The 24513-nt window shown below is 54.4% G+C and overlaps 1 protein-coding gene across 2 annotated transcripts; it reads right to left on the bottom strand.

Moving 5' to 3' along the window:
* Window positions 1–1922: 1922 nt before the first annotated feature.
* On the bottom strand, window positions 1923–23682 carry ATP8B2 (ATPase phospholipid transporting 8B2). Of its 2 annotated transcripts, XM_031436209.2 has the most exons (28): window positions 23506–23682; window positions 20960–21027; window positions 18752–18810; window positions 18282–18395; window positions 18056–18154; window positions 17717–17778; window positions 17544–17616; window positions 17196–17266; window positions 16886–16965; window positions 15819–15977; window positions 15474–15562; window positions 13954–14150; window positions 11209–11417; window positions 10319–10362; window positions 9840–10005; window positions 9326–9514; window positions 9061–9176; window positions 8806–8970; window positions 8609–8720; window positions 8364–8469; window positions 8098–8239; window positions 7774–7957; window positions 7409–7632; window positions 7068–7151; window positions 6479–6724; window positions 6203–6341; window positions 4239–4369; window positions 1923–4045 (listed from the first exon to the last, which is right to left on the bottom strand). In XM_031436209.2, exons 2-28 carry the CDS (start codon window positions 20988–20990, stop codon window positions 3767–3769), a joined length of 3570 nt encoding a protein of 1189 aa, XP_031292069.2. In that variant the 5' UTR covers window positions 20991–21027; window positions 23506–23682; the 3' UTR covers window positions 1923–3766. The 2 variants fall into 2 exon arrangements, with proteins under 2 accessions (XP_031292069.2, XP_031292068.1); XM_031436208.2 differs by lacking the exons at window positions 20960–21027; window positions 23506–23682 and adding an exon at window positions 20092–20299.
* Between the last annotated feature and the right edge of the window lie 831 nt (window positions 23683–24513).

The following is a 24513-nucleotide window of genomic DNA, read 5'->3' as shown; positions in this document are numbered from 1 at the left end:
TTGAGCCAGCATCTGAGTGTGGTTGGGCAGAGTGGTTAACATCCGACCACAGGCGCTGAGCTGGGATGGGAAGCGAGTGAAAGCCAAAGGAGCTCCGTGGCTGGGAGAAGAGGTAGGAGTCAGAGTGTGTACAGGGAGGTGGAAAGGCGGAGGGGCTGAAGGGCACAAATGCTGGACAGCAAAATCTCAGGAATGACACCCCCGAAGACAGCAGGGCACAGGGGAGTGTGCTGTTTCATGGAGAGGAGCTGAATGCCCTCAGAGATGAGGAGGCTGAGGAAGGACAAGGCGAGGTCATGAGACAGGTTGCTCATCCACACAGTCGGAGAAGGCACTAGGGTGATGGGGGACAAGGCACCAGAAGACAGTAAGCCGGGTGCCCAAGTCCTCAGTGAGTGCAGGGAAGGAAGTAGGGAACCAAGGAGAACAAATGGGCTATCTGAGCAGCAGGAGAGCCAAAGTCCTGTTGACTCGGAGATGGAAGACACACGTCTGGGTGGTAGGGAGAGCGAAAGTAACTGGGGCCCTGCCCCTCAGATCCGGGATCCTGGGGGAGGCCTCCCCCTTGGCTCACTTGAGGAGGTGCAGGGGGGACATTCTCTCCATGGGTGAGCAGTATGTCCTCTGTCCTCTGCAGCCACGCTTGTAGGTCAGCAGTGGGGGGTGGGGGTGGGGATGGAAGCGCGGGCGGTGCTGAGTGAGAAGACGGAAGATCTGGACAAGTTTCTACTGTACAGCACGGGGAACTATACTCAATACCTTGCAGTAACCTATAATGGAAAAGAATATGAAAATGAATGTATGTATACATATGACTGAAACATATGATGTACACCAGAAATTGACACTTTATGAACTGACTATACTTCAGTTAAAAAAAAAAAAAGACAATGACTGAGATTGTCACAGGGCGAGGGGCCATCAGCGGTTTGGTCCATGTAAAAGGCAGCAGGGACAGGAAAGTTGGGAGCCTAACCAGCCTCAAGGGATTATGGCCTGTTTCTGCATCCTGCTGGTGGGGGACTAGAGGCCAGAGGCCACCTGCTCGCTAAGCCTCAGCATTCCAGAAGGATCTTGGTGAAAGGCTGGTTTGTATCTGCACAGGCTCTTCCACCTGGAGGCAGACGCCAGGCTGCAGTGCTACCCTTGCTCCGGGCTTTCTCTTTGAGAGGGAAACTGATCTTATCTCCATGTCTTTCCTCCGAGCTTAGGCACCTGCCTGGAAATCTCTATTTTTCAGAAGGAAGAAGGGGAGGAAGAGGAATGATTGTGGCCATGGCAGAAAAGACAGGTTAGGTCAGAGGAGGAAGGTTGGGGGCAGGGGGCGGCAGATGGGCATCAGCGGGAGCCCTACTTCAGAATCCAGCACTGGCCCCAAGCTCTCCTGGGACTCCTTGCCCCTCTCCCTCCCTGGAGGAAAGCTCACTTTATCTGCTAACCTTAAATTCCTGCAGTCTTGGTCTTTAATACTTAGGCTCCTTAAATTTGCTTCTGTGAAAAGTCAGGAAGATGGGAAGCTATGAGGCCAGTGCTAATAGAAAAGGCTTGGGGTTGGAGTGAAAGAAAAAACTTAAAATATTTACCCGGTACTTTCCCCTACACATACCCACCCATCTGGCGTGTTAGAAATGAGTCTGGCTTGTGTCTGGAAAAGCAAACAGTCCAGGTCCTTAGCACCCAGCCATCAGCTGAACACAAAGCCCCCACGGTCTGCCTTAGTCCTGCCCACTGCCCCGCCTTCCAGCTGAAACTCCGACCCCGGGAGGCTCACACACAGAGGAGGTGCCCCCCACCTCAAGTCAGACACTGTTTTCTCCTCTCCCGCCCACATCCACCCACTCAGTGCCATTCAAGAAACAGTTTCTGTCTGTACTTTTACCACCAGTCTTGGTTAAACATCAGAAAAGAGACAAATTACACACTTCTCAGAAATTGGAATTTTATAAAAAGGCATTTTTTTCTTATATCCATAAAATGATATAATTTTTGCAAGTATAGAAATGTGTCATAAATTATACAGAATGTTCCTTAATTACAGCTCAATGCAACTTGGTTCTTTCCTCCCTCCCTAAAAAACGAGAGAGAACCAAAAAAATAATATATATATATATAACTGTATATATATATATTTATATTTATATTTATATAATATAGACAAACCAAATATGAAAAGAAATCATTTCCTCTTTGGTATAAAAATCAGACTCTCACCTTGAGAGACACACAGACAGACATGATGTTGGGTTTGTAAACCGTGTGGCCTAAAGGAATTTCCCTGTCAAGCTTTCCCCGCCCCTGTTCCCTGCCCACCCCACCCGCCTCACTGCAGCCCAACTCCAGTTCCCTTGCAACTCCCACACTACAAGTGAGATCTCAGTGCCCCACTCCCAGCTCCACACCATTCCTGAGTAACCCCTCCGCTAGCAAAGACGAGGAAAAATCCTTCCTAAGACCGATTTGGTAGCAACTAACTTGGGAGATACCTGGACTGGGGAAGGGCTTCCTAGGTGTGGGTGGCAGAGAGGGAGACCATGTGTGCGGACCAAGCCGGCCCTGGGCGGCTGTGTCCTCTGCTCCCCCTGCTGGCCTGGCTCCCAGTACCCAGCACCTTTCCACCACCTTCCGCGGATAGGGGCCTTGGGGGGCGGGCGCCCTTGTTTACCAGAAGGGAGAAGCAGAGGTCAGCTTCCCTTCAGCCTCACCTCATGGCACTCAGCTTCCCGTTTCGGGCAGCCTCAGGTCCTGGGTGGTAGGTGTGGGAAAATACCCATGAGGAGGGAGAAGGGAAGTCAGAACAGACTCTGCTAATGAACTTGGGTCTAAATTTAAAATGAAAGAAAACATTCTTAGGACTAAATTTCATACCCATGTTTGGGTCACTGAGAAGGATGGGGCCACTTCGCCAGGCTCCAGCCCAGTACCAGCAGGACTTACGGAATCCAGGAGTTGATACACATGTGTTGGGGAGGGGGTAGCACTTCACTCTCAAGGTGAGGAAGGAGACAAGACCAAACCCTCCTGTGTACTCTCCCGACACCCTCTACCCTCTGGCTGACAGGCCCCTCCCTCCCTGGTCAGCCTCTCTGTCCCTCACGGGAACCAGTGGCTGGAGGGCTCCTCCTACACCACTCCACCTCCGGCCAGGCGGGGGCACCCGTGAGTGCCGGCTTGCTCTTCCCCAGGAGAGTTAAGACACCAACCACAACAGAAAAGTCACATCAAGGCCTCCTCCACTTGCCAAACAAAAAAGACAAAACCAAACTGGACACAAACACAAATCAAGGAGCGACACACACAATGTGAGGGGCCCAAGGCCCCAGCAGGTCTCTGGCTTCCCGGCATGATACATTCTTGTGTGATTCAGGAACAGGGGCTCTGGGCCCCTATGGGGATCGGGAGTAAAAAAATACAGAGATCATAGTCTCCCTGTGGGCTCCCAGGAAGGGCAGGGGCAGACACAACCTCTCACAGTTTTTTCTTCTGTTTTTGGTTCCACATCTGATCCCCTACTGGGGCTGGTTCCCAATGCCCCAGCCCTGACTCTGCCCTTGAGGCCTGCCCCCTGCACCCCCCAGCTGCTAGGAGGGCCCTCGGCTGGGGAGCCCCAGCCACTTCTAGTGGGACCAGCAGGACAGAGTCTACCGGGGAAATGGGATGAGGACCCAGGCAAGGGATGAGGACCTGCAGTTCCCAGATGCTGTCCTCTTGGTGGCTGGCCAGCCCTGTGTGCGCTGATCACTGGCACGGGGCGTCCCCGTCCCAGCTTTTACCCCTTGAGGGGCTTGTCGGCCCCTCCACTGGGGCTGCTAGCACTGTCACTCTTCTTCCTGCGCAGGCTCTCAATCCAGCTGGAGCTGGAGCGGGTGGTGAAGCTGGAGAGCGCCAGGGAGCTGACCCGCATGTTTTTGCCGGACATGATGAGCTCCCCGAAGCCCTCCTGGTGGGAGAAGGCGTAGCCAGAGCGCCGGGAACCCGTGCGACCCACCCGCCGCATGCAGCGGTGCTGGGCCTTCTGCTTCTTCCTCACCAGCTGGGTGTAGCGGACCTGGTGGGGCAGGGGGAGCACGACGGAAGGAGCCTCAGTCAGTGTCAGACCCCACCATGGGGAAGGGACCCAGCACACCCGGGACTGGGAAGGGCAGAGGACCAGCACCGACACACTAAACAGAAACTGCAGCTGCAGGAGTGCTGAAGCCCGAGGGCTTCCAGCCCCCAAAGCAGCCGACCTGGCCTCTCACCGTGTCTGAGAGATCCGGCTTCAGGTGCAGCCTGAGGAACCGAAAGGCGACCACAGGCATGATGCAGACGACTGTGGTGAGCACAATGGTCAGCCACACCGTGGGTTGGGCCAGGGTGTTCTGGGCATTACCTGGGAGCAGAGGAGTCAGAGGCCTCGGGAGTCACAAAGCAGGCAGAAGGGCAGTCCCCGGAGTTCCCCATTTCTATTTCTGGCAGCCCCACTTCCCCAGTCTCAAAACCAAGTCATCCCTGGCTTCCCGCTCCTCTCCGCTCCCCAAATGTCTACCTCCAAACTGGACACTAGCTCCAAACTCTCCCCACAACTTCAGACATCTCTGTTGAACGTCTAACAGGCATCTCAGTTTCACATGGTCAAAAAAGTACTGCTGTTGCCACCACCTCAATCTGCTCCATGTCTTCCCCAGCTCAGGAAATGCCCCCACCCACTCAGCTGCTCCAAGTACAAGCCCAAAGTCAACCTGACTTCCCCCACTCCCCATCTCAGACCCCTCATCCAATCTGCTGGCTCCATTTTCAAAATGCTTGTGGGATTCCACTGCTTTTCTCTCTGCTCCTAGCCACCGTCATTCGCACCTGGACTACTGCTCTAGCCTCCTAGCTGGTCTCCCTATGTCCACCTTTGCCCTTTACATTTTATTATCCACAGAACAGCAAGAGTGATCCTTTTAAAACATAAACCAGTTTATGACATTTCCCTGCTCAAAAACCTCCAATGGCTTTCCCACCACATTTAGATCAAAATTCATACTTTTACCTGTAAGAGCTTAAATGATCCATATTGATTCTCAACCCTGCCCCCTACCTTGGCCCTACCTTCTAACCTGGTTTCCTCTACTCCCCCAGCTCCTCGTCAGCCCTCATCTAAGGCTTCTGCATCACTGCTTCCTCTTCCTGGTCTGTTCCTTCCTGGAGAGGCACCTGGCTCGCTCCTTCCCTTTATTCAGATTTCTCTGTGCCAAGCCCCATCTTTTCCTCAAGAGGTCTCTGCTGACAACTCCTGTCCCTCTCTACGTCGCCGATATTTTTTATAGGACTTAGTTTCAGACATTGTATCTGTTAACTTATAAATTGTTTGTCTCTCTTGTTGAAATATGAGATCCAGGAGGGCAAGGATTTTGCTAATTGCTGCATCTCTAGGACCCAGCATAGCTGGTGACTGAATGCCCACTGGATGAGTGAATGAACAGATCCGAAGCCAATGCCAAGACTCACAAATGAGTCTTTGACCTCATGCCTCCCAACCAGCCCCTCCTGGCCACCCATCACTGCTACCCCGGCACCAGTTCTGAACAGCCTTGCACTCAGTCACTATAGCAGCTTCCTCACTGGCCACTACCACATTCATTTTTCTAAAGTAATCCTCTGATGCCATTCCCCACTGTCTCCTCAAAAAAAAAAAAAAAAAAAAAAAAAAAAAAGAAGAAGAAGAAAAAAAGAGAGAGAGAGAGACTCCTGGCAAGTTAAATGCAAACCCGACACCTGACAGCCTGGCATTCCGATACCTCAAATGGCCTGCCTGCCTTTCTAGCTTCTCTTCCACCGCTTCTCAATGGGTATTCTTGCCCATCTCTATTTCCTGGAAAAAAGCGGCCTCCCCACACTCCCAGCTCTTCGACTTGGATTCTGTCTTCCCAGCCCTGGTTCCACTCCCAGCAGCCTTATCCCTGACCATCCCATAAGCAGTCACTTCGCTGACCATGAAGACTGCCACCCCGACCTCCCCTGGAGACCTGACCTCCCACGGCCTGGCAAGGCTGCTCTTCATTTTCATGGATATGGAAGCCCCCTGAGGGTAGAGCCTGGGTCAGATACACCAAGATCCCCACAGCACCCTGCAGAACACCTGGCACACAAGGAATGTTGAATAAATGCCTACCCACCCTGTTGGTCCCAGAACAGCTGTGATCCCTCACTGATTCAAGAGGAAGCCACAGGGACTCACCCACAAACCGGAACTGGTTTGGAAACATGTCGAAGAGCCCATTGCTGTGCATGGCGAAGAGGATGGCAAAGTAAACCGCTAGGCTGCCCCAGATGAAGAAGTGGTTGATGGCCGTCCAGTAGCCGGTATCCAGCCCGATCTGCAAACAGCAGTTATCACAGGCAGAAGGAGCATCCCCCAAAACTCTGTCCCCTGCCCAGAAACAGAACTCTAACGGCCAGGGACAGGAGGCTCACTCCTTTCAGAGGGGAGGGCTGTTCCCAGACTGCCTCATACCTGCACACTGACTACGATGACCAGAGAAGTGGCCACAGTGACTGCAAAGGATTGGTAGTCAGCCAGCTGGGTGCCATCATCCCGGGTGGCCTCAGCAAACACCCCATAGGGGATGAAGAACATGAGCACGGACGTGTAGATGCCCTGGGCGATGCAGATGAAGAATTCCCGCTTGTTGAAGAGGAGGTTCAGCTGGCCTGGCTCATACAGCTTAGGGTACTCCATGCTCCGCTGCTCTGGGACGTCCTGTGTGCGGAGGGCCAGGTGGCATGGGAGGCCTCAGAAGCTGCAGTTTGGACTCAGGACAGCCACGGGCTGACTCTGCCCTTGCCTTCTTTGTTCCAAATTCTTTGACAGCTAGATCCAACCTCAAGCCAACTGCCCCCAATCAATCTTTGTTCAGCAACCCAGGGGTGTTTCAGGTCCAGTGTAGCGGAGGAGAACCAGCCACACCCTGCCCAGCTCAAAGAACTGCCTTCCGAGGGGCCGCAGGCAGTGGGCACAAGGGTCACAGGCCCACCACTATCAGGTGACTCCCTCGCAGCCATGTCCTTCTGCCCAGCCCGCTCCATCATGCAACTTCTCGTACCTGATCGAAGACCCCCATAGCCAGGACTGGGAGGGAGGTGTACACGATGTTATAAAGTGTGATGAAATACTGGTCATAGACGGTCTGAAAAGAGAACAGGGAGCAAGAGAGGAGTGAGCGTGCAGTCCTTCTTCACTCCAAACCAGCTGGAGGAATATAGCCGATGTGGCCTGAGGAACGCTCCGGAACTCCCTGTTCACTCCTTCAACAAGCATTTTTAAAAGGCATGCGTAAGACAACAGCTAGGCCCTAAGGGGACTGAGGGATGAACAGGACCGACACAGTCTCTGCCCTTAAGGAGCTCACAGAGAGGGAAGCAAGGGGACTGAGGAGCTCGCTACCTGGGCCGAGAAACCGCAGAAGAAGCCAAACCAGAAGTGGACCATGGTGAAAGCGAAGTTCTTGTAGAAGAAATAGCAGAGGAACTTGCACATGCGCAGGTAGGACCAGCGCCCGTGTACCAGCAGGAGGCGCTGCAGGAACTTGAACTGGGAGAAGGAGTAATCGGAAGCCAGGACAGCCTGGATCCCTTCCTGCCCGCTGATGCCCACACCAATGTGAGCCGCTGCGGAGACAGATGACAGGAGGATGAAGACGGCCAAATACTTCAGAATCCCACCACGTTCCAGCCCCCTTCCCCACCATCCTTCCCTGGGCCCCTCTCCCTGCCCTACTGCCCAGCCAACACACCTAACGGACCACTCACTTTTGATCATGCTGACGTCGTTGGCTCCATCCCCAATGGCAAGGGTCACAGCCTTCTTGTACTTCTTAACCAGTTCCACCACTTGTGCCTTCTGCAAGGGGGTCACGCGGCAGCAGATGACAGCTTTGCAGGCACAGGCCGTCTCCAGAAACTCCAGCTCCATGTCTGCCTCTAACGCATGAGCCTGGAACACAGAGGGCACTGAGAGAGCCCTGGTCAGCTCCCCCCAGTTCCCCTCTGAAATCCAAGGAAGTGGGAACAAGGTAAGAACCAAGAGCCGCTCTCTGAAGAGGTACTGCCCGGGCGAAGGACGGCAACACTTACCAGGCTGTGCCCGTTGATGACCAGGGCATACTCCCCAGCGACGGCTTCCAGGACGGAAGCGAGCTTGGAAGAAAGCTTCTCCTGGTAGGTGAAGCCGTTGCCGACGGTGCGGGAGGAGTCCATCATCTTCTCCCGGGCTTTCCTGTGAAGGGGGAATGGAACTGTCATCGGCCAGCAGAGGAGCAGGGATGCAAGCCCGATCAGGGAACCTCTGCCCGACACCCATGTACAGCGCAGAGCGTCTGCCTGCCTCGGCCCCTGTTTACCTGAGCTCCTCCCGCACTTCCAGGACCGTGTGGCCAGTGACGATGAACACCTCCGTCATGTCGTCAGTCAGCATCTTGCAGGAATAGCCAATGTTCACAGCCGTCTCTACCAGGAGAGAACCCAGGCGCTATGGACAGGCCCCCGACAAGGTCGGCGCGCTCTGCGGCCTGATGTCCTGGGCTTGTGCGAGGACCCAACAGGGCTGCGTCCAGATGCAATTTTCTCTGCCCTGCTGGGCTCTCACCTTGTTTGTCTCCGGTTAACACCCAGATCTTGATGTTGGCCAGCGTCAGGAGAGCGATGGTCTCTGGAACACCCTGCTGAAGCTTGTCCTCGATGGCCGTGGCCCCCAGCAGCTGAAAATACCACAAGGGCCCCTGGCACGAGGGTCCCAGGCACAAGCCCTCCTTGCTCACCCTCGGCCCACTCTGCAGCCCATACCACCATGTCGCTCTCAACCTCCTCGTAGACGCTGGCCAGCCGGTCCTCCCGGCTGTCCTGCGCCAGGCTGGCCTGGAGGCGTCTCTCAGCCCACTCCTCATAGTACTCTTCATCCAGATCCTTGTAGGCCAGGACCAGGGTCCTCAGCCCTTCGCCTGCGTACTCCTGAGGGAGGAGGCAAGACGCTCGGCTCTTACTCCCTCCTACCACACGCACAGCAGCAGACCCGCAGGGCCCCTCCTTCCTCACACCTACATTCAGGTGGTCAGTGGTGGTGTTGAGCAGCTCCTGGGTGGAATGGTGGAGCCTCTCCAGCAAGATGGTGTCAGCCCCTTTGCAGTACAGTCGGATCTTCCCCTCTGGATTCCGCACTAGGAGTGGGGTGGGAGAGAACACCCCAGAAAAATTCAGAAGGTGAAAAGCCCCAACCTGAACACATCAAGGGTCACCCAGCACACCTCACCCATCCTGGGCCTGCACGCCACCCCTGGACGCCCCAGCCCCCTGAGCCCGGCCTCACCTATGACCGACATCCGTTTGCGGATGTTGTTGAAGTCCAGGATGGCCAGCAGCTGGTAGGTGATGGCCGTGCCCAGCTCGTGGACAGTGATGGTCTTGGGGGTTCGAGAGCGGAATACGAAACCAAAGTTCCTGGCTGCGGTGACCAGGGCCCCCTCGTCTGGAGACTGGGCTTTGTAGTACAGCTCCCCTGGGTAGGAAGGAAGAATAGTGTCGATGGCCACACTTTTTTTTTTTAATTGAAGTATAGTTGATTTACAATGTTTCAGGTGTGCACCCAAAAGATACAGTTATATGTTTGTGCATGCGTGCCTGCGTGCATGCATCTATATCCTTTTTCAGATTCTTTTCCATTACTGGTTATTACAAAATACTGAATACAGTTCCCTGTGGTAGCCACGCTCTTGGACTGCGTGTCCCACCCAGAGAGCCCCGGTGGCCGCCCTGCAGAGCACAGCCTGAGCCCAAAGGCACGAGTCAGGTGGGGTAGAGGGCCAGCCAGCTCCTGGGCTCACCTTCATTCTTTTCTTCTGACATGACAGTGTGACACAGGGAGAGGAGGCGGAAGAACTCGTGCGTATGACGGTCCCCCATCTTGACAGCCTCCAAGAGGGTAGGGTCCCAAAATAAGAACTTCTTGTCAGCCAGAGGATTGAAGGAGAAGTCAATGGGTTCAGGCCTCTGGAGCAGGAAAGGGGTCGATCAAGGGGTTGTTGCCAGGCTGCCTCCTGGGGAGGAGGGGTCAGGAGAGTCTGTCCCCACCCTTCTGTCCCCTACCCTTCCAACTCTCAGTAGGAACGTCCAAGACCTTATCCATTGTGGAACTCAAGGTTACCACTTCTGCTACCAAGTCTTCTTTAAAACACTCATTTCCTCCAAGTGGCTTCCATTTCCAGACCAGACAACACATCACTCCTAACTCTACCACCTCATTCCTGGCCAGACACCTCAAGTTTAGCTGGCACACAGAATCACTAGAGAGTCTGGACCTTACCTCTCCCAACTCAGCTTTGTGTCCCAGGACATCGAATACATCACCTACACACAACCAGGACAGAAGGAGAAGCAACGTCAGTGAGAGATCTCTCAGAACAGGCAGAGAAGCCCCCAGAACAGAACTCCCGCAGGCACCTGGAACCCGCAACCCTCGTCACTGAGTAAATGTCACATAGATTCACACGCTGACTCGAGGGACCAGAGGCACAGGCACCTTGGATCCTCAGAACCCCAGGGCTGAAGCCATGACACACACTGCTCCCCATCCCCATCCCCGCCACCCACTCCAGCCCCACCCAGGGCAGCTCCAGTTCCATACCCATGCCCCCACAGCCACTTCAGGTGCCTTTTAGGCCTGCACAACAGAGCCTCACACACTGGCCATGAGGCCTGGGTTAGTACAGAAAGCAGTCAGGAGAGGGACTCGCTCTGCGTAAAAGTCAGAGCCCACAGCCCCTGACCCAAGCCGTCCCAGCAGCGCAGCCACAAGGCCACTGCAGTGCGGCCACGCTGAAAAGACCGCAGTCACATTCCAGAGACTCACAGGGGCCCTGGACCGCACCACAGGGAGCGTCCAGCACTCCACCGAGGCAGCCGAGGTCCAACCTGGCCAAGACACCCAGAGGCCAGGGTCCTGGGCTTCACTCCAAACAGCCAAGGGGCGCCCCTGCTACCCAGAGCCAAGATCAGGGTGAGGGTGTCGGCTGGCAGAGGAGGGGGCGGCACTGCTGGTGTCTGCTTCCTGACACAGGGCCCAGAGCGGACCCTTTCAAGGTCCCACAGACCCAAGTAGAAAAGAAGTAAAACCCAGAAGCGAAGACAACCGTGGGAGCACCAAGAGTGCCGGCGCGAGGCGCGAGCCCCCGGGCCCCGGCGGCGCCGCCGTACCGTAGCTGCGGCCGTGGATGGAGCACTTGTTGAAGACCATGATGTTCTGGGTGAGGGTGCCCGTCTTGTCGGAGAAGATGTACTCCACCTGGCCCAGCTCCTCGTTCAGGGTGGTGGTGCGGGCCTCCGCGGGCGTCCGCTTCTTCATGCAGAACATCTTCTTGTCCCAGTTGATGAAGTAGCTGTGGCCCAGGCGGATGACCTCCACACTGCACAGGGGACAGGAGGTGAGGCTCGGGGCGGGAGCGGGCAGGTGCCCCACCCACACGGGCCCTCGCTGCAGGCCCTCCGCCTGGGGAGAAACGAGACAGAGCGGACACCTGGGCATGGACACCTGGGCTGGGAAGGGCAAGGAGAGCCTGAAGGTGGAGCCGGCCATGCACAGCCGGCAGAGGGGCTCCCCGACCCCGACCCTCCAATGCTCTCCAGACAAAAAGGTGCAATGGGCCTGGGCAGGCGGGACAGGCGGCACAGGCAGAGGAGAAGGGACTGCAGACAAGGCACTCAACCAGTTCTTACCTCAGGACTAATAATACAGAAACCATGCAGAGAAAACAAGAGAAAGTATAAGAGGGAAGGAAGAGAAAAAAAGAAGAGAGAGAGAAAGAAATAATGAGGGTGCTGCACGGGCCACAGCAACACAGGCGCCCCTGCAGGGAAAGGAAACCAAGAAGGCCCTGCAGCCCGCTCCTCGCTGCCCGAACACAGGCCGAGCAGGCTCCTTCCACCTGGCTCGGGGCTCCACAACCCGACCTGGGGTGTTCAGGAGGAACGCCAGGCAGACTGAGATGCTGACTCCAGAAGCGAGCAGGGCCTCGAGGGTCTGGGAGATAATACCAATTTACAATGGTGCGGCGCTCTGCACAGCCCAGGTCTGTTCACATCCTCTTCTTTACTAGGCATTACCTCTGGGATACAGGCTGTCAGCATCTCAGAAAGGGCCCTGTGTTCAAGTCCAGCACAGCTAAGCAATGGGGCCACATGTGGAGCCCTGCTTCCAACCTAACCAAGGCTGCTGTCAGGATCTGGTGACCACGCAAAAAATGAGCCGGCTGGAAACGCCTTCATGGCCTTTTCCCCACTCAGCTGATCAAGCACCCCCTCCCCACCCTAAACACACACACCGTAGCCTGATGAGGCTTAGAAATTTTCTTAGACAGCTACCATGGGCTTCGAGTGAACTTGGATTACAAATCACAGACAGCAAAGTCCAAAGATTAGGGGGGGAAAGTCAGATTGGAAACAAGAAAACATTTAAATAGTAGTGAAGAACCAGAGTTGCGATGACAACAATGAACACGCTACCACCTGGTATTTGTATAGTAAATGAATTTTTAAAACGTATCTTCCAATCCAGGATCTTATACCAAGATGTCCCTGTGAAGAGGGTGCAACAGGTTTTATTACTCCCATTTTACATGAGGACATCAAGGCCCCGAGTGATTGTGGATTTGTCTGAGGTCACGTTGTTACTGAGTAGCAAGACGAAACCACAAACCTCCTGAGTCTCCTCCCAACCCTCGATAAAAGCCCCCCACACTGTACTCTCAGCACAGACCCCTCATCGCCTACTCGCTGTCATCAGCACTAGGACTCAGGGGCTGGTGGGGAGACCTGAGGACTATCTGGGGAATCTGTGTGAACACACACCAGCAGATGGGAAGAGTTCTGAGCGTCTCCATAAAGCATTTCCTTAAAAATGTCTCAGCTTCCCTATCTGAGGTGCAAGGGACTAGGTTCCAAAAGGAGCCTTCTCTCTTCTCTCCCGGCCATTCTCCCTCCTCCGGCGTCCCCCTCTTCCTGCTCCTTCTCACCAGCCTGGCGCACATGCTCTTGCCCACAAACATCCTACATGTCCTCTTGCTCCTGTTCGAGCTGCCACTGCCAGCCAGCACTTCCTAAAGCATTCTTTAGATTTTTTTTTTAAAGAATCTTTTTTTAGTGGTTTACTATGTAAAAGTCCACTGGCAAAGACTCAAGACCGTCCACAACAGGGGACAGCTCTCTGTCTCACAGCCCTCAACTCATGGTCCATGCTCCTGCCAAACGGTTCTATGATCATCCCGAGATTCCTGTCGCCGTGCTTTTGTTCCAGCTGCTACGCAAAGCCCAGTTCAACCGCCACCTCTTCAGAGATGTCCTCCTGGATTAACTGCACCGGGAGGGAGGCTCTGCCAACCCTCACAGCACTTGGTGCCTCTGTGGTATCTCAGCAGGATGCCTGGTATCTCGGTGTCTCACACTGTTTGCATCTCTCCTCCCCTACTGGTCTGCTGCTTTTGAAGGCAGAGGCCATGTTACACACTTGGTGTCCCCTTGCTTCACACAGAAGCCTAAGACAACAGGGACAATGACTCTATAGCACTAGTTCCCCTTTTGTTTTATAACGTGTTTCGATTTCTCTTTCTCTACTAGACAAGCTCCTGGAGAGAAGGAGATCCATTCCTAACACATTTTGTCTGTGCCACGGCACCTAGCATGCTTCTTTGCACAAAGTCGGCATGTGATAAATACGTGCTGAATAAATCAACATGGTTCTTGTTCTAATACAATCCAAAGTGCCAGGAAACTGTGGTAATGATTGCTTTGCACACAAAGATAAACAGATAACATAAAATGTTCACAGCACAGGAAGGAGAGAACCCCAAGCTCCCTCTCGAGGACTGCATCTTCACAGAAAAGAAAACCTTGCTGTGGGACCACTTGAGCTCCCTGGGGAGGCCCTGGGGCAGAGAAGTCACATACCTGACGTAGAGCGATATGGGTACTACGGTGTTGAGGATGATGATGTAGGACCAGAAGGAGAGGAAGCCAGAGAAAAAGGCACTGTCCACCGCCTCATCCCAGGGTAGGTAGACCTGAAAGCGTGTCCCAACCTCGTGCTCCCAGATGGCATTGCCAATGGCCAGGATCACCCCCATGCAGACCAGGAATCCAAAAATCTGCAAAGGAATCAGAAGCAGAGGCTAGTAAGCTGCCATTTGGGAAGCCCTCAAAACCAAGTACATCCCTGAAGGTTACCACTCGTTACCCTGAAACATCAAAAGTTCAGGCATCCTTAAAATAGTGACATGATCCAGCAGGAAGCACCCAGAACTGGTGATGGGTTCCAGCCTGCCACTGACCATCCCATGGCCTTCCCGCTGGATGCTTATCTCAGCTGTATGATGGGGAAGCTGAAATGTTTGTGGACCTGACATCCCAGAACCCTCAAAAATCTGCAAAGATGGTAAGAGTGGGGACGAACTACTTTCAATATACCAGGAAAGCTAATTGAAAATCACTCATTTACTTGAGCTAAACCTCCACAAGCCAGAAAAAAATGCCAAGTTTCTGTAATGTTCATCATCTCATACAGATTGCCAAAAAAAATTTTTTAACCAAGGAAACAAATTACGTCTTCATAAATGTAGATTTCTTGATAGTCAAAAAACTTAAAAGGTTTGGAGTCCTTGAAGAAGGATCATAAGAAAGTTTTGGTGGTTAAAAGACAAAAAGAGAGAGAGAGAGAGAGAACACTATGTGATTTCAGACATCCATCTCCAAAGCTGCCTCCACTCTGGATGCTTTGAAACAAACCAGAAACCCTCCTGATGTCCAAGGACCACCAGGGGGCGATGTGAGCCTTTGTCTGACACAGGCTGGGTTTCAGCAAACCCTGTAAGGCCAGGTAGGAAACTGTCTCACCAGAGGCTGGCCCCAGCCTTCCCAAGCTGGCATGTGGGGGGTCAGGCAGCAGGCAGTAGGGGCGCAAGATGGGGAGGAGAGCCTGACAAGGAGCTCACATTTCTAGCCAAACAAGAGAAGGATTCAGGAATTGCCAAAAATGAAAACAGAAACTTTTCCTTTGGGATCCTTCACTCTTGGAACTCAGGGGGAAAAGACCCCGTTATCCATCCTTCAAATGGAAATTTTTCTTTTAATTCCCTCTCCATCCCCATGAAGGCCTCCTTGTCCCTGGCAAAAGCAAACAGAAGGTCACATGCTATACTAAGTCATCATCATAACTGGAATCCAGAGAAGGAAAGATTTGTTTTAACTTTCAGTTGTTAATTCATGCACGTTCCTAAGGTTTTTTAAATAACATCTTCCAGGTCCAAAAGGAGCCTGAAGTAAACACTGCCTTTGAGTGGCTGACCTGCTAGTGGCTTTAAAGCTAAAACCTGAAGCCTGACGACTGATCAGAGAAGAGAGATGGGAGCAAAGGGAACTGCCCAGGGAGAACCAGAAGGGCAGGGGCAGGAACCACGTGTGGGAAGCCTTACCCAGAGCACCAGTGTATTCATTAGGCGATCGATACTTGTTCTCTTGAATTTTGTCCTGCCGCTGTTCTGCATCAGCTTAGTGTCGGGACCTAGAAAGAAATAGGAAGGGCTACGAAAAGCAAATAACAAATCTGCCTCTGGGCTTCTGCCCTGGTCCCCAGACTACAGGACATCAATGTGGAAGAGGGACACTGGCTGGGCAAGAGGCTTGGACTCAGGGCTGGAGGGTTTCCACCTTTTCACCTTACACTCTGTACAGCCCACTCAGCCTCCTCCCACTTTCCTGAGGCAGGGGGTGGAGGCACCAATTCTTTCCCGTCTTTCTTTGGACACCAGGAGGCTCACCTGCAAAGATGACCAGCCCGAAGCACCACTCGGTGTTTCGCAGCACACAGCCCCGCAGCAGCATGTTCTGGTTGCTCAGGGGGAACTTGTTTTCCTTCCAGTAGAGGGTTCCGCTGAATTTGTCCAGCTTGTTGTTGGGAGGTTCGCAGATCACTTCACCTGAACGGAAGACAAGAGTGCCCCCACTCCAGGTGCAGTCTGTAGCTTGACCACAAGACAGCAACACAGAAAACACAGCTGAAGGAAGGAGGTGTTAGGACATGGGCCCATCTGTACACTGTTGGTGGGAGTGCGAACGGATGCAACTTTGGGGGGGAAGGAGTGAGGCGGCATGAACTCATTAAGTACACATACCCTCGGACCCAGTAATCCCACTTTGGGGACTCATTCTATGGAAATGATAGCACAGCTCACAACAATTTTTATTGAAGCGTTATTTGAATAGCGAAAGGCTGGAAACAATTGAATGGTCAGGGAAGAGTTGAATAAATTATGATCTGGCAATTCTATGAAACATGATGTAATTATTAAAAAGGAGATCAATTTCTTTCATAGTGATGTGATCATATACCTATGATGAATTCAATAGGTACAGAAAGGCACGCTGCAGAGATTTTAGTACAGTACGACCCCACTGGTTTATGCTCACATGTCTGTATGAACACAGGAGTGTGGGTGCATACACACTCACCTGCCAGTTGGCCTGGCTACCTCAGGGGGCTAGACCTGGAGGGCAGTGGGACTGCTTCTTATATACACTACATAGTTTGTCTTGTTAGAAGGAGTATCTGCCTGAGATGAATCAGAATAACTTGAACTTCTCCCAACATGTACAGCAAGCAGGGAGCTATCAGCCATGAAGATCTCTTGAAATGACCATCAATTCAAAAGTAAGTGATGGCCACCTAGCACTCCTGACTGCTCCCCACCTCCCCTGGTCACCACCAACCCAAAAAATGTCCAGGGAGCTGCACAGCAACAAGAAGCCAGAAAGAGAAGGTGCAACTTAGACCCCAAAACCCAACCCACCACCTCTATCTAAAAGCTGCTTCTCCAGAATTACTCACCATCAAACTTGGCCAGCTTGCTGATGTCTCCCAGTTCCGAGGTGACTGGAATCGCCTGGCGTACTTTCATGTTGGTCTCTCTGGAAGGACAGTGTCCCTGAGTCCTGGTTCCCTTCCCTTCCTCAAGTGTCTACCTGGGGTCACCTGACCACGAAGCATCACCACCCCCCATGCATTACTGAGTAGGTAATACTTCTATACACCCAAATCCTTTCTTACCCCGAAATTTTCCAAAAGGGATGGATCCCAGACCCGGGAACCTCTTTCAAAAACAAGCTTTTTACTCCTAAGGAGACAGAATGCAACTCACCCATCAAGTTCTGCCGTCTCTATGTAACACAGCCCATGGGGTTCACTGCTGGAAAGGAGGAGGAGGTCCGCCTAGAAAGAAACCCTCTTGAGAAGGCCACAGACCAGTCTTCCACCCACAATGGACTCTTTGATGACCCCTCCTCCCACTAAGCATGCTTGGTTTGCTTAGTCTCAAGCACATGAATGGCTAGAAAAGAGGCATATTAACATGACACAGAAGCTTCCCACTCAAGAAGGGTTCCTTCCATGGGTGTTTAAAAGGCAACTGTCCATCAGGAAAGACTCATCCCTTTCTGCCAGAGAAAAGGAAGAGCCTGCAGGCCTAGAGAGGCACCTTGTCCCTTACCGCCACAAACTGGTTATTTTCTAGCTTGATAATATCACCAACACAGACATTCATCCACTGCTCCTGCTGGAGGCTGAGGCATGAGAAGATAAAGAAGAGGCTGTCAGTAGCTAGAGAAGTTCCCTTGGGACCCCCTTCCTCCCCAAGGCCCTTAGTCTCCAACAAGCACTCACACTCCATTGATCAGCACCTGAGACTGACGGTTATTCACCTGGTTATCACTCTTGTGGCGGAACTGAAGAGGGGAGAGGAAAGAAAGGTAAGACACCTTCTCCCACTCCAAGGGACTTAGATGATCAGTGGAATGCAGAGCATGCTGGGTACCACCTTGGATACACCTGTCCACAGGTCTACTCTCTCCCTGACTCCCCCTCCCTACTCTTGGCCAAGATATCATGGATCTAGCTGGACCAGGTAAAGGAAGGCAAGGGCACCAAGGAACCATCTTGGGTAGGGGAGGGTGAGTTGGGGATGGGGGTGGGAAAAAAGGTATCAGAATGAAAATAACTCACATAGTCATCAGTGGCATCTTTAACAGCTGTGATGGTGAGGACAAGAACCAAAGGCACAATGGTGGTGAACCAGGACAGGGAGGAGATCTGTGGGATTAACTGAAAAAAGGAAAGAGAAGGCATGCCTCTGAGGCCCCATCCTATGCCCTCTTTTCCCCTAGACCTTTCTCTTCCTTGACTTTATTCAGCTTTGTGAGTTGCAAAGGGTCTACCACAGGTCACGTACCTGCAGAATGAGAAGGAACAGGAAGTAGGTATTGGCAACTTCCTGGAACTGCTCAAAGAGGTTGACAGGCAGGAAGGTGAGAATATTGTACTTGGAGGTCTTGATGCAGTTACTCTGTGACAGTGGGAGAGAAGATAATGAAGCAGCCTCCAAACCCAACTCCAAACCAGATGGAGGCTGCCTCCTCCGTTTGCACTTCCCAAACCTCTGTCCCCGAAAGCCGCTACCATAGGTGTGGGAGGGGGGAGAGAAGAGCAGAGAAGGGAGTCTCATGAGGTCAGTGTACCCTGCTTCACTGACAGGTGAAGGCATGAAAAATTCAGCATGGTAGCAGATGGAGAGTGGCGAGAAGGCTGCCTCCCCCTCCCCCAAGCACTCTCCCAGCCAGCCCTCTGTCCCAACCTAGGATGCTCCTGCACCTGTCCCCTTGCTGACTTGGGTGGAGGGAACAGGTGTCTAGAGCCACTTACCGCATACTGGAATTTCTCATTGTATTCTCTGTCATTGGCCCGCGCCCTCCTTTCTTCTTCTGCAACAGAATGATGCTGCAGTCAGGAGCAAACTGAGGTCTGGCCCAGCACCTTGCTGGGCCCACCCCACTCTGTGGGGTTTCCACTGAGGGCCTGTGGTTCTTTCCACAGCATGGTTTTAAGGAGTTAGTACCACACCTGAGTCGTCACTAAGTTCTTCTCTCTAGTCTACCTCTCACCACCAGCCTGACCACCGGGCTCTGCGGGCATTACGCTCATAGGACAAGACGGTTTCTTTCCTCACCAACAACTGTCAAGGTCTTCCTCTAGAAGCACTTAGTTCCTCTCCCCCATCCGTTTAATTGATGCTGTAGGAATTAACAGTCTTGGGAATGAATCTCCAGTGGAGCAGCAGCTGAAGACACTAAGCTTCCTTCCCTTGGGAACCCCTGCAGCTCCAGCCTCGGTACTGCCCTCCTCCTAACCTAGGGGGTGGGGAGGCTGACAAGACGGAGGGTCACTGTGCCCTGGAACTGCTCTGCGGCAGCATCCTAGCCCCACGTGCAGTCTCCCCCTACAGAAGCCTCTGCTTGTCACATGTCACCAGCAGCAGCTTCTGACTGGCCCACAATGACATCATCTTATTTCAAAGCTCATCTTCAAGTAGGAGGAGGGGCAGGTCAGGGATATGGTTCATGCAGACTGAGACAGAGATGGAAGCGGGAGGAATGGGATGTACTTGAAGCAGTTGCTGTCTAACTGCGACCCTTCTTGTGCCATCTACAACACTTGCCTTCAACAACACATTTGTCACTACACCTATTCAGAACTCCCACAGATCTGGGACTGTAGGCATCAAGTTCGGGTCCCAGAACATGGGGGTGTCCTCCGAAGGGTTCTCCCATGGTCTCCCATGGTCACAGTGACCACAGGCTGAAAAAGGGGGTACCTGAGTTAGGCAGTAAACATGGTGACATGCAGCCAAAGGCAGCATTCCAGACGCCTTCCCTCAGCCCTCCCAAGCCCCCTGCAGAGCAGGCTGCAGTAACAAAACCTCAGACCACGGCATCCTCTGCCTACTCAGAGTGCTCTTTCCCTGTGTGGTCACTTTACTCCCAGAAACTTCCCCAGAGAGGATCCCTCAGGCTGAGTTGCGTGCGCAGTCATCAAAGACCATGCAAAAGGAGAGGTAGGGACTAGACCCTTCAGAGCCAGCATCTCTGGGTCTGGAGAGGAAAGGATCAGGGAAGGCTCGGGGGAGGCCGGGGACAAGCGAATGTGAGGGTGGGAGGAGGGAAATTAAGGGCTCAGGAGAGCTGCCAGTCACTGCCTCCCGTTACCTGTCCCCCAAGAAGGCTTCTTTCGGCTCCAGGAGTGGGGCGCCCCGGCCCGGGCCCACTTCTCGGGCATCTCCTTGGGGACCGTCATGATCCCAGTTTGAGCAGGGGAGGGCAGACTGTGGGTCTGTCCTTCGCCTCAGGGGCTCCGAAGGGGCGGCCCCCCGGGGAGGTACAGGAGCTGCGGCCACTCAGAGGGGAGCCCCGGCCGTCGGGCGCGCGCCCCACCTGCAGCCCCGGCCATCCTCGAGGCCGCCCGCCCCGCCGCCGCCCCCGACGCCCCCCGCGGACGCCGGCGCGTTCTGAGTGGCCCCGAACGCGGCTCGCACGCCCCGGGCTCCGCCCCGCCCGCTCCCCCGACTGCAGGGGCAGCCGCCTGCCAGCGCGCCGCGTAGGCGAAAGCCAGCGCGGAGCCCCGCCTCCCCCGGCCTGGCCAATGCGGGTGAGGGGACTGCCAGCGTTGTCCGGGGCAACCACTCCATCCCACCACCTCCCACCCCCACCCCCGCCCGCAGGAAAACGAGGTGGACCTGGGTGGGTGGAAAAATGAGGGGGGGCGACGAAGTGCGAGGGTGTAAGGGAGGAGATGGGAACACAGCACCTCAGGCTCCCCAGACCAGAGGATAGGAGCTCCAGGTGCCCCAAGATAAAAGTCTCTGTGCTTGGGGGTGAGGGGCAGGTACTCAGCTTAGAGACCAAGGAGAAGAATTCGGTTTCCTAAGGCTCCCCCTAGGATGGATGGGGGTTGCAATCTACCCTCCTTCAGACCCATTACCAGTCATTCCTCTTCCCTTTGCTCCCTGAGCCAAAATAACACTCACACTTGATGGTCCAAGGGATTCCCCCCACCCCCGCCCCCTGCCTGTCTTACCTGGGGGGCGCTTTTTTGCACACAGTGCCATCTCACCCAGCAAAGTCCCAGCAATCCCATGGGAGACCCTGCAGGAAGGTGACATATGCGTGAGGTCAGGAAGCTGAGGGTAACCCTTCATTCCCCTTTTCAGACTCCTGTAGAAGGTCTTCTTCCCCAGTTCTGACCTTGCCCCTCCCCCAGCAATCCCCACTAACTCCACACCAACACTCTACTCTTATTTCCCTGATGGCTCCCTGAAAAAGAAGACGGGACTTCCCCACCACCTCCCCTAGTGCCCCTTCGGAGCCACCTTGGATAACATGGGGGGACTGACAGTTTATAATAACCAAGACCTGCAGGGAAAGGAAGGGGGCAGAGATGAGGCCAGATATTGACAGGAGGGGCGCGGCTCTCAAGGTACCCATCCCAGGGACAATGGATGCCCCCATGTGCCCTCCTGGTGGCAATGAGTTGGTGCCTGTGTTTACTGGAAAGCAGAATTTCCACCAAAGGGTGGGGTTGAGGGAACATGAGTCAGGAAACACCTGGCAGAGCATCAGGAAACAGGGTGGGCAGGCTCCACCCTTCTCAAAAAGCTTATAACCTTCCCATCCCCCCACCCCATTACTGGGGCTTCCAGTATTACGTCCTCCAGGGGAGCTCACATTAGAAGCATGGCCTTCACTTCCTGCACACAGTCCCCAAACCACTTCCTCTCAGTCTGGGTCAGCCACCCTTCTGGGCCAGCAGAGGGGTCTTCTCAACTCTGGTGGGGAGTCATTCCTCTCTCTCCCCCACCCCAAAGCCTAGTCCAGCCAGTATGGTACTGAGTGCAAGCTCAGGGAGCATCAATCACAGAGGCCTCTACTTCTTTTCATCTCGCCATGTCCTTCCCTTCACCTAAAAAGGCAAAAGGCCTGGACTGCAAGACAGGGTCACAGAGCCTCATCCCTATTGCCCAGCCTGGCCCAAAGGAAGCTGCCAGCCAGGTCCTGAGTCCTCTAGTCACCTCCTCTTTTTTTGTCTGGGTGGAAAGTCTTCCTCCCCCTTGGTTCTCCTGTCTCCAGCCTACGGGGAACACCCCACCAGCCTGTCAGCCCCAAGAGATACTAATTGCCTGTCTGCCCAACCTCTATAATTACAGACTTTAGCCAAGGCCCTGTCACCCACACCAGGTCTTCATTCTGGACTCCCTTCCTGAACACCAAGCAGGCAATACTGAGAGCCAGAAGTCCTTTTCCTCTGTGACCCTCCACAACCCTGGCAACCAAGGGTGCCTGGCTCAGGAAGAAAAACCTCATCTATGTTTTAGAGATGCCAAGCCCTCCTCCACGGCCCCCAGCCAGGGTCTCCACCCAGTCTAGAGTATGAGTCATAGGAGGGTGGGGAATGGAGAGAGAGTAAAAGAGAGGATGCAAGGGTGGGCATCACAAGTTCCATAGCCAGCCCTGCCCTCGGCGAGGGAGGCGATCAAAGGAACTATCAGCTGAAAATCTGGGTTTGAGTCCTACGAAAGAGTGAAGGAGCCACACAGGCTCTCAGGAGTCAGGAGTCTGGATTCCAACCAGGAAAGTTGTTTTACCTCTAAGACCCTGGGGAGACAGAAAGCTGGCTTGGCCCCAGACCTCATCCCCTCTGGGGGGCAATAATAGGGAAGGAGAAGGAAGGGGGGAGACCTGGGAACAGGGACACTCTCTCACTTCTCCTTCCCAGTCTCACACAGCATGGGTTTTCTGAACCCAGGCCCATCAGCCACGTCGCTCTGCCCCGTCACCCTGCCCCAGCCCCAGCCCCCTCTGCAGCCACATTTGGGATAAAAATAGCCAGCTCTGGGAAGAAGGCAATGCTCCATGGAGAAAAACGGCTCCTCCTCTAAGCCTGGCCCCTGCCCTGTTCCAGCCCAAACCCAGGAAGACTGACTCCTCTTTCAGGGGAAGCTGGCAGGGATATTTGTGGGCAGGTCAGGGAAACAGAAAGGATTGGAATCCAAGACCCCCAGCTCACATGCCACCAATACCTGGCCACTTTCCATCACCAAGGACAGAGCCCAGGACTTACCCAGGACCTCAGCTCTGAACTCCCAGACCTCCCACCTCTCCTTGCGCCCTTGGTTTTCCTCACGCACAGAGACCTCCACCTTACAGAGAAAAAGCCTCCCATTCCCGAACTCCCTTCTCCAGGCACCTAAACCCTCGGGCGCCGGGTACTTCTCTCACCCCCACAACTCTCTGGGCAGTTCTCTCCTCTCCTCTGCTCCATGGGCTTCTCCTCGGCACTCCCGCAACCCTTTCCTGGTCTCCACGCGCCCCTTCAGCACCCAACCCCTCTCATCCTGCGGACGGCCTCCCGAATCTCCCCCATCCTCAGGCACCCAACACCCTCCTCTCTCCAATCATCCACTCCCCCTCCTCCGTCTCACCAGAGCTCCGACTCCCTGTCCCCTGTGCTCTCCTGCCCACACCTCCGCACCTCCAGCCCCTCCGTCCCCGTCCGCAGCCCCATCTCCCCATCTCCCCCTGCCCTCCGGCCCCGCGCTCCCCGCGGCTGCCCCCGCCTCGCCTCACCTCAGCGCTCAGCGCTCGGCGCCCGCCCCGGCGGCCCTGTCCTGCCCATGCCGGGGGCTGGGGCGGGGGCGCTCGGCTCCGCTCCCCGCGGGCTCCCGCCCCCCCAGCTGCAGCCCCTCTCCTCACGGGGCCTCGGCCCGCTACTTTGTGTCAGTTTCGGCCACGGCGGGGCGGAAGTGACGGAGGTGGCGGGAGAGGGCGGGGGGCGGGAGGGGGTTTTGGGGAGGGATGAGGGCAAGCGAAGGCGGGAGCCGCCATCTTTGTGCGGGGCAGGGGGAGGGTCTTAACCGCTCGGAGGCAAAGCAGTGCGATGCCGACCGAGTTCTCCGCCCCACTCAGCCCTGGATTCATACAGCTTCAAAAAAAGAAAAAAAGAAAGGAAAAAAAGGTCGGGAGGAGAGATAGCGCTGAGATTTTTATTATTAATATTATCTGAAAGAAAGGAAACAGGAGAAAGCTGCTTCTCTGCTAAAAGAGCATCTCCTTCGGGGAGGTGTGTGAGAGTTGGGGAAGCCGTGAACAACAAGAATTTTCCTCAGCGCCGGCTTTCCCTTATCCCTGTGCTCATTCCTCTCGGAGCTCTCAGTTCCTTCGCCTTCTCTCCTCGCCCTGGCTCATCTCATTGTAGCTCACTCTCTCCTTGAATGACACAGCCCGGAATATCCAGGTATCGTGCCTCAGTTTCTCCGCCTTGCTCTCCCAGTCTCTAGGCGCTGGAATGGCTGTGTTGCATCGCTGGCCCTCTCTTCTGCCCACACCGCACCCCGCCACGCCCCCTTGGTGGAGGCAGTTTCCTCATCCCTAATTACTATATGGGGGTGGCTGAATCTAGACGAGGCGCCCCGGTGAGGGTAAAGGTGGGCGGCGCTTAAGTTGCGAGAGCTAGGGGTCAGGCAGTGGGGACCAAGCTTTGGAGGAAGTCCCTAGGGTTGTGCTCCGTACTGGACCGTCGGCCCCACCATCCTGCAGATTCCCGCAGCCTTCCCAATCTGGTGTCCAAGGTGCGCA

The sequence above is a fragment of the Camelus dromedarius genome, chromosome 23, assembly GCF_036321535.1.
Source record: "Camelus dromedarius isolate mCamDro1 chromosome 23, mCamDro1.pat, whole genome shotgun sequence".
Classification (NCBI taxonomy): Eukaryota; Metazoa; Chordata; class Mammalia; order Artiodactyla; family Camelidae; genus Camelus; species Camelus dromedarius.
The sequence above is the reverse complement of the archived record's forward strand: the minus strand, read 5'-3'. Positions and strand labels throughout refer to the sequence as shown.